Source organism: Colobus angolensis, unplaced genomic scaffold (genome assembly GCF_000951035.1).
Source record: "Colobus angolensis palliatus isolate OR3802 unplaced genomic scaffold, Cang.pa_1.0 Scaffold210, whole genome shotgun sequence".
NCBI lineage: Eukaryota > Metazoa > Chordata > Mammalia > Primates > Cercopithecidae > Colobus > Colobus angolensis.
Genome location: NW_012115267.1, coordinates 59,826 through 69,767, shown reverse-complemented (window position 1 = coordinate 69,767; position 9,942 = coordinate 59,826). Strand labels below are relative to the sequence as shown.

The 9,942-nt window shown below is 41.3% G+C and overlaps 1 protein-coding gene across 2 annotated transcripts in view; it reads left to right on the top strand.

Moving 5' to 3' along the window:
• LOC105512367 (uncharacterized protein KIAA1456 isoform-like) overlaps positions 1–5,449 on the top strand; it is a 39,895-nt gene extending 34,446 nt beyond the window's left edge. For both annotated transcript variants that reach the window (XM_011942800.1, XM_011942799.1), the window contains one exon: positions 5,249–5,449. In XM_011942800.1, the coding sequence (XP_011798190.1) occupies positions 5,249–5,336 (88 nt within the window). In that variant the 3' untranslated portion in view covers positions 5,337–5,449. The remainder of the gene's footprint in view (positions 1–5,248) is intronic.
• Positions 5,450–9,942: the final 4,493 nt, after the last annotated feature.

Here is a 9,942-nt window from a genome sequence, read left to right as displayed (position 1 = left end):
ACACTTTTTTTAAAAACTGTATTAATGATGTGTCCTATTTTTACTGTTAAGTATTTAAGCGTGAATAAGTATATGAACACGATTGCTTATCAGAAGCATATAAATTTAGAGTCAGGAATGACGATGCCATCACACAACCACAGATTGTCCATATGGGTGGCTGAGATAGTGACACCTTTGCTTTCTGATGGTTCAGTGTACACAAACTTTGTTTCATGCACAAAATTATTTAAAATGTGGCATAAAATTACCTTCAGGCAATGTATACAAGGTATTATGAAACATCCATGAATTTTGTGTTTAGATTGGGTCTCATCCCTAAGAAATGTCATTCTGTCTATGCAAGTCTTCCAATATCCAAAATCCGAAACACTTCTGGTCCGAAGCACTTCGGTTAAGGGATACTCAAACTGTAATAATCCCATGAGTGCCTCTTTGGGATCACTTGTGTTATAAATTTATTTTATGAAATACACTAATACATAATTTATTGTCACATTTCCCCTTAATTCCATCCTTAGAAAAATCATTAGATAACTTATAGCTTTATAATTGAAAACCATGATCTTCATTTAAAAGCTCTTTCTTGAGAAACCTTTTTTCAGTAAAATGACTTTGGGATTCCTTGTCCTCTATCCTGCCTAAACCTTCTTTCCTGGGAGAAAAGAGGATGAGTAATACGTGTTCCACTTCCTCTCTGGAAGTGCCTTTCATATGTAATAGCGGAGCAGTCTTCTTCCAAGGTGCTATTTTGGGGGACCTATTACTTTTATCTCAACACAAACCAAGAGCTGTTTTTGTCAAATTGACACCAGCAGCCAATGGCTAGGGGAAGCCGGCCGCTATATTTTCATTTTTCTTCACTCTTGTGTTTGATTTTCTTGTTCATTTCTAACATTCTTTCATCTACAAAATCAAAATGAATTGTAATATAATTGCAATGAACATGGCCTTATCATTGCCTGAGGAGGAATGGCCTTTGGTAACTGATCTCACGATCAATATTAAGCCGCCAGCTCTCTTTTCCTAATTTTTACATTATCCTCTTACACCCACTCCCTGAAACACACACACACACTCACACTCCCCACCCAGATGTTGTCATGTTCATTTGCCCTATTTCGTTTTTGGGGCTAGTATCCTACTCTTAATGAAGGCCATTTAGACACGTACTCCTTGACATTTTTCGAGGAAAACAAAGTGCTCTCGGGGTATTTGATTTCTTCCCCTGAGGTAAACTCCCCTCACGTTGTTCACTTTCTTTCAACATGGTTATCAGGAGTAACTTTCTAGTCCCTGATGGGATTTCAGAGAGGATCATATTCTCCAGATGCAACATATTTTGTTGTTTTGAAGCTCTGAGTTTGTTCTGCTCATAGGATTTCGAGGAGAGATGCCAGCTGTTCCTTTCCTTAGCATTTCCATTGTAATCCCTCTGGTGTATCATTAAGGAGTTTTGTGTAGAGGAGAAAATATTTATGAGGTTGTTTTACTTGCTTCATTTTTAGAAGGAGTCAGAACCAGAGTCCAAGTGTCACCCCAATCTAGAAAAGCTAATATTGCTTGCTGTCTATACTTTTGTATCCACCTGTCATATGCTTACCCCTGGCTATGGTTATTCAGCTGTTATTCTGTGTTACTCCTGAATTAGTCCGTAGCTTCGAGAGAGTAAGGACCACACATCTTTGTTTGTCTTACAGTTACCAAAGCATCTGTTGCCTAGTAGGTGCTTAGTCAACATTTCTCAAATTAAATTTAATTATAATAGAGCTCTAGCGTACACGGTAGTCTCTCCTCTGATGCTAACATCTATGAGACTTAAGTTTGTGACTCTTCCTCTTCTAGCTCCATTTCTTTTCCTACTGTATGTATTCTCTTTTGATTTAATATACTTAATGTCTCTAATGGGCTATGTACTAGGATAATGATTGTTTTATTTTATTTTATTATTTACTGATTTATTTAGTTTTTTTGAGATGGAGTCTCACTCTGTTGCTCAGACTGGAGTGCAGTGACATGGTCTTGGCTCATTGCAACCTCTGCCTCCCAGGTTCAAGCGAATTCTCCTGCCTCAGCCCCTGAATAGCTGGGATTATAGGCACGTGTTACTGCACCTGGCTATTTGTAATTTCAAAAAAAAAATTACTGTATTTGTATTTTCAGTAGAGATGGGGTTTCATCATGTTGGCCAGGCTGGTCTTGAACTCCTGACCTCAGGTGATTCGCCTATCCCAGCCTCCCAAAGTGCTGGGATTACAGGTGTGAGCCACCGTGCCCAGCCAGTGATGATGTTTAAATGAAGTTCTCCTGAGCTTCATGTCCATCTAACTTTGTGAGAGAGCACAATTATTACTGAATGTATAACGCTTTCACACCATCATAAAGTCAAGCCTTCATAAGTCTGTGACCATCTGTATATATTTGTGTGCGTGTGTTGCTGTTATTGTTGTTGTTATTCATTTATTGGCTTTGTGTCTTTCTTTTTGCATATGATATTTCATATGCCTGGAATCACCCACTTCTCCTTGTCACCTGGCTGACCCTACTCATCTTTTGAACTTCAGTTTAGGTGTCAGCCCCTTGAAGGAGCCTTCACTCCCCCTTCCCACTCCAGGCTGGATTAGTTGCATCGCCTATGTGCTCCTGTAGCACTGGTGCACACCCACATCATAACATTCATCACACCAGATAAGGGGTATTGACGTTGTGATTTTGAACACTGCAAGTGACCTAAAGGTCCATGATGTTTAATAATTTGCAATGACACAAAATAATTATTTTATAATGATTGTATAAATATATGATTATTGTATTAGTCCATTCTCAGGCTACTAATAAACACATACCTGAGACAGTGTAATTTATAAAGGAAAGAGGTTTAATTGACTCACAGTTCAGCATGGCTGGGGAGGCCTCAGGAAACTTACAATCATGAGTGGAAAGGGAAGCAAACACATCCTTCTTCACATGGCGGCAGCAAGGAGAAGTGCCAAGCAAATGGGAGAAAAGCCCCTTATAAAACCATCAGATCTCGTGAGAACTCACTCACTGTCATGAGAACAGCATGAGGGTAACCACCCCTATGATTCAATGACCTTCCACCAGGTCCCTCCCACAATACATGGGGATTGTGGGAACTACAATTCAAGATGAGATTTGGGTGGGGACACAGCCGAACCATATCAATTATATTATTTTGTAGATGATTATATCAAATAATCTTGATTCTTGGTATTAAATAAGGCAAGGCATGAGTTTGGGGAATCACATTAGCTCAGGATGTATCCATCCCAGAAGTAAAGGTTCTCCTACACTTTAATTTTCTATTTATTTGTATGCTTCCAGTATTAAATTCTGGGGTCCTGAATGCGGTGAGAGCTGTTTTATCTCTATCCTTAGTGCCTTACATCCACCAGAGATTCAGTTAATATTTGTTGAAAAGATGAATGTGTATTTTTAATTTAATACAGAAAATTCTTTTTTTTTCAAAAATCTGGCTTTGCCCCTGAGCCGTGGTTTGAGGTGCTGACCCTCTTCCCAGGAAAATACATGCATGGCTCATTTCAGAAGGTTTAAGGTAGAGACCTTTCCCTAGAAGATGGCCTCCTGTTTAGTCAAAGAGAAGAAGGGAAGAAATGTGTTTCTTTCAGTACTAAATAGGACTGATTTGATGAAAAGACTCAATTGGAATTCAACTCCTTTGAGATAGATACGACCCCATTCTATCTTTGCCCAACAACTTCTTGGTGAAGGTGATTTGATTCATGCACTTTAGACAGAGGCAAATTTGGATCCTAATTTAGGAAAATGAAGCAAAATCAGTCATATCTGTAGGTGTTTCGGGTGCCTGATTTGGGCATATAGACAAACCTCCTGCCCAGGTAGCTCATATATGCCTCCTACTTCTACACTAGCTACAATTTCTCTTCTCATTGGTACTCTTACTGACGGGGGCATTCAAGACTTTGCCTTCAGTGGCTTCTCTGAGAGGTCTAACACATTTAGGCACAAATGCCTGAAGGAAAGGCACAAATGCCTGAAGGAAAGGCGTGTAGACAACCACATTGTCTGATGACAGTTGACTGCCCAGGTCAGAGCCTGGCAGGGTAAGTCCGAACAGAGAGCTTTTAGCTTCGCCCTGTCATAGGGACTCAGTTAGCAAACATCAGCTCTCTTATAATTAAGGCAGGCTCTAAAATTGCATGAGCAAAGATGAGGTGCTTTGGTAGCTCTTTCAAAATGCTTCTTAAATGCACTTCTAAAAAGTTATCTTCTGTGGCTCTCAACGGTACAGATCATGTGCCTACACATGAGTGAGACGTAGCTGGGCTTAAAATCTATAGGCAAGTTCTGAAGACTAGAGAGAAGCTTTCCAAAGCACATCTAGATCAATGATTTTTTAAATAGGGGCCAGGACTGGGGTGGGGCTGGTGTAGGGGAATGTTGGGGGAAGCCACATGCATCTCTGAGTAGGAAAGCCACATGCACCCTGCCATCGTGAGAATCACTGAGAGTAATGAGCAGTACAGTTTGTGGCAGTGTGGTGAACACACAAGTGAAAAGGAAACTAGGAAAAATGGTTGCAGGCTGGGACTTAGATTATAGTCCATTCACCCCACTTGCAGACAAGCAATTAGGGTCCAAGGTGTTACAGGATGGGCTTTTCCTGTCACATCTCTCAGGATCTCATTGTATACCACAAGACCTCTATGTTACGAAGTGGTTTTTGGTGCATTGTTTTTTTTAATTACTAAAAGCTTTTTGATGGGTTTCATGACAAACTCTTATGAACAAGAAGGAAAATGTGAACAATGACGAATAACTACAAGTACTTGTCAAAGTGACATGAAAGTAGCTGGTAATATGGAAAATATTGAGCAGTCCAATTGTACTGGAATGATTTAGTACAATTTAGCAATATTGCCTTAGATAGTATACATTTAATTGAGCCCCTGGAATCAGAGATGACTCTCAATGTTAGCAATTTTCCCAGGAACAAGATGAAATCATTCAATTTAATTTTAGGAGAAAGTATTGTATGTTTTATAGAAAGCTTAGGAATTGATTTATTGGCCCATTGATTTGAACTACTTTTATGATTCTGGCACACTCCACATATTAACAATTCTTTCTAATCCCTACTTGGCTGGGTAATTTATGCATAGGTCAGGAAGTCAACCTGGGCTGTAGCTGGTTCCGTATACTTATCATGTGAAATGACATTGACTATTTGTTTTCTTCCTGATAGGGCCTGTGCTCCCTTCAGAGACTCACACAAGTGGTTTATCATGAGAAGGACAGCACTATTTGACTTCACTCCTACAAGTTTTCATTGACGTTACACATTGAGAAAGTTATGAGAAGCAACTGTCACTCTCTGGAGGTGGAGGCTGCCGTGATTCACAAAGACAAGAGGTAATTTTCCTGTAATCACAGGATGACTCAGGTTAGTAGCTTTCAGCCCTTCAGCAACTCACATACCGTGAGGCGTTTTTAGCAATGTGCATCTTTAGCGAATCGAATTCTTCCCAATCCCTATAATTTTAAATTTATGGCAATGTGATATAAAGTAAGTTGGAATTTGTTTTTGCACAAGGTGGAAAACAGTGTTTGAAAGTAGTTGTGCCGGGCGCGGTGGCTCACGCCTGTAATCCCAGCACTTTGGGAGGCCGAGGTGGGCGGGTCACAAGGTCAGGAGATCGAGACCACAGTGAAATCCCGTCTCTACTAAAAATACAAAAAATTAGCTGGGCGTGGTGGCGGGCGCCTGTAGTCCCAGCTACTCAGCAGGCTGAGGCAGGAGAATGGCCTAAACCCAGGAGGTGGAGCTTGCAGTGAGCCGAGATTGCGCCACTGCACTCCAGCCTGGGCGACAGAGTGAGACTTCGTCTCAAAAAAAAAAAAAAAAAGTAGTTGTACGGGGTAAGTAAAAATTATAAGAACATATTTAGCATTTTTAGAAAGCAAAATGCTTTTGTAGGACTTAAACATATTTTTTAATGAGATTTTTATCACACAAAAGTTTACAGTATCATTTGTACTTGGAAATGATATATAGATGTTAAGTGTGAAGTCGCATGTATTAAAAAGTAAAATTAAAAAGCTATGCATCTTGTAATTAGGTCTTTTTTATAATATAAAAGACCTGTCTTTTAACTGTCCAGGCCAACTTGCATTTTCAGTTTAGAATTGTAGTTTAAGTACGTCTTTGAATTTTAAAGCAGAATTTTATGCTCTCTCTTTTTTAATTCTGTGTCCTCTGTGGCATTTATAATAAGAGAGCCATTTCCAGTATTTATATTTCTTTTTAGTTATGAAAAAGTGACCACTGCATGCCTAGATTGTACCTATAATATAGACCTGGCTGGATGCGTTGGCTCATGCCTGTAATCCCAGCACTTTGGGAGGCCGAGGCAGGTGGATCACCTGAGGTCAGGAATTCAAGACCAGCCTGGCCAACATGGTGACCCCGTCTGTACTAAAAATGCACAACTTAGCTGGGCGTGGTGGCGGGACCCTGTAATCCCAACTACTCAGGAGGCTGGGGCAGGAGAACTGCTTGAATCCAAGAAGCGGAGGTTGCAGTGAGCCAAGATCGCGCCACTGCACTCCAGGCTAGGCGACAAGAGCAAGACTCTGTCTCAAAACAACAGCAGCAGCAACAACAACAAACCTCTGGGGCAGCAAATCAGAAAACACAAAATAAAAACTGGAAAAGCTCAGTCTTAGTTCTGCTTTCCTCCAAGTGCCCACTGACTCACAGCTGGCTCTTTAGGATTTATGACCAAAGAGTCAAGGACCAGCTTGTACAGAGTAAAGTACTGCTGTTTTGCAGAGGGAGCTAAGAAACAGCTCCTTGATTCATTGGCTCTACAATTAATTATTGAGTGATGCTGTGTGTTCTGCACTATCCTAGGCTCTATGATGTACAGATGAAACATAGATATAGATATATAAAAACATCACATTTCCATCTCTGCCCTCCAAAAACTTATAATCTAGTTGGGAACATATATATAGTTGAGAGTTCATGACAGTATCCGGAAAAATGCCCTAAGAGTGATAGAGATAATAAGTTTGCAGTGTATAGAAGTCCTGGGGCCGGGCACAGTGGCTCACACCTGTAATTCTAGCACTTTGGGAGGCCGAGGTGGGCAGATTGCCTGAGCTTAGGAGTTCGAGACCAGCCTGGGTAACATGGTGAAACCCCATCGCTACTAAAATACACACACACGCACACACGCACACACACGCACACACGCACACAAGCCATGTGTGTGGCATGCGCCTGTGATCCCAGCTACTCAGGAGACTGAGGCAGGAGAATTGCTTGAACCCGGGAGGCGGAGGTTGCAGCAAGCAGAGATTGTGCCACTGCACTCCAGCCTGGTGACAGAGCAAGACTCCATCTCCCCCAAAAAAAAAAAAAAGTACTGAGACGGATGATTTTTATCTGTAGTTATCCATGAATCCTTTATGTAGGAGGAAGAAACTGTGCTAGACTTTGCAGACCAGAAGATTTTGGCAGGAGGAAGTGATAGGAGAGCATTGCAGGTGAGAGAGAATAGACTGCTGGCTTCAGCAAAGACCTGAATAAGGTCCCGAGCAAGTTCCACTTGGGAAAAAGTGAGTAGATTTGTGTGGGTAGAGCTGAGAGTTTGAGGTACTGTAGTTACAGGATATAAGACTGGAAAAGTGGACTGGACCAGGTCAGGGAGGCTTTTCATGACAGACTGAGGAGTGCAGGTGCTATCCCGTAGGCAGTAGAGGTCCCCTGAAGGGCTTTCAAGAAGGAGTGAATATTATCCAATGGGTTGTATAGAAAAATTAACCCTGCACTGGCATGAAATACAGATTCTAACCAACTTTTCTTGAATTCATAGAAGAAAAATCATGAATTGTAGCCAGCAAATCAGGAATGGCACATGTGCTACATGGTCTACGCTGTTACCTTTTACTATAGGAATGTGTTGTGTCTCCAGCCAAGTGGACATTAACAGAGAAAGTTGTGTTGCCAACTCCCATCATTATGAATATATTAGAAGGGGTAGATGTAGGGGGTGCAGAGACAGCAAGAGGAACAGACAGACCAGCTAGACTAGCTGAGATACTAGAAGATGGCAGTACAAACAGAATGACAGAAAGGGGGCAAAGGTGCCAGCACTGCGACAACTTTGATCTTCTAGGCTGGCATTCCAATAGCACATTGCCATCTCAGTAGATTCTTTTGCTCCAACAAGAGTCCCTTCATCCATTTGTGATGAGTCCTGTTGGCATCCCTAGTGGCCATGGTACCTCTCTTTCACTGTGGGCCCCACTGGGGTAGATGCTGTTGTTGTGAAGGAGCATTCAAGTTTGTAATACTTTAGTCCTTTTGCTATACACGTCAAAATGAACTAAAGCAAGGAGGAGGATGTGTTGGGAATGCCTAAGTAGCTGGCACAATAAAAGGAACCACTGCAAACCAAACCTCAGGAAAGTTACAACTTGGGATGAGACATGAGGATCTTTGCTTCAGGGCTGAGCCATCAGCAGTTCTGCTCCAACCTCTTGTCAATTTCCTGGGCCAGGGAGAATGACTGTCCGAGATTGGATCATGTACCCACTGCACTGCCACTGTCAGTGTGCCTGGCAGGCCCCAGTGACACTTGGAGTCTGAGAGAGGTGCAGTTCCCCAAAGGAACAGAGGATAAACAGAGGCTTTTAAAAGTATTTTAATCTCTAACGTGTCTGCGATTGCAAATAGTGGTCATATGTGCGTGGCCTCAGGCTTGGCAAGGGATCAGATATTTCCCAGAATCTTAGATCTCCAAAATTATTTTTCACTACTGCCTCTGATGGACCCTCTGCTCTTTCAAACTAATGTCTTTTTTGTTTTTTAAAAAGATACTGATAATGACTAGAAGCTTTTTCATTTTTTAAGAAGACACTGATATTGACTAGAAGGTATTGACTAGGCAATACCTTCATGCCTGCATGCCTCTAGCTCCGTGGATTAAGCGTCTTTTCTCTTTCTCCCTTTCCTTTCCTTCCTTCTGTAGCAGTCAGCTCTTCAAACACATCAAGTGTCCCGAAGTGACTTGATTTATACGCCTTACTTATGTTAGAATTCTCAAGTTTGCTACTTTCCCTGAAAAGCAGGCTAAGAGGACCTGAAAAGCAGTGACTTGTCCACCTTTGGGGAACCCTGGAATTGATTCTCTTTCAAGTGCAATTTAAATGACAAGAAATGAACATTTTCCTTTTTTTTTTTTTAATTTGAGATGGAGTTTCACTCTGGTTGCCCAGGTTGGAGTGCAATAGAGCGATCTCGGCTCACTGCAACCTCCACCTTTCAGGTCCAAGCAATTCTCCTGCCTCAGCCTCCTGAGTAGCTAGGATTACAGGCATGCACCACCATGCCTGGCTAATTTTTGTATTTTTAGTAGAGATGGGGTTTCTCCATGTTGGTCAGGCTAGTCTCGAACTCCCAACCTCAGGTGATCTGCCTGCCTTGGCCTCCCAAAGTGCTGGGATTACGTGAGCCACCGCGCCTGGCTGAAACAAAGATTTTCAAATCTTGCCTACACTTCTAGGCTGAGTTCCAAGGCGCAGTTCCCGACCTCTCAAGCATTCATTTGAAGATGTGTCAGCTTACCCACACATAGGGCTCACTGAAAATTTTCCTTTTTAATAATTTCCTATTATTCTGGAAATGAATATAATATATGAAACTTCAAAACAATACAACTCTAGACTTTCTAGAGCAAGAATTTTTAACCTTTGGCATTATTTTGGATTTTAGTTTCTTAACACAAAGGTTCAAGCAAGTTTCAGTTGCAGTTAGAAGTCGTCAAAATCTAATTTCCATTAGTGATAAATGTGTAAAAAGTTATATAAGCAATTGATATTTGATTATATAAATCTAGTTTGAGTGCTAATTGGAGTAGATATAAACAAATA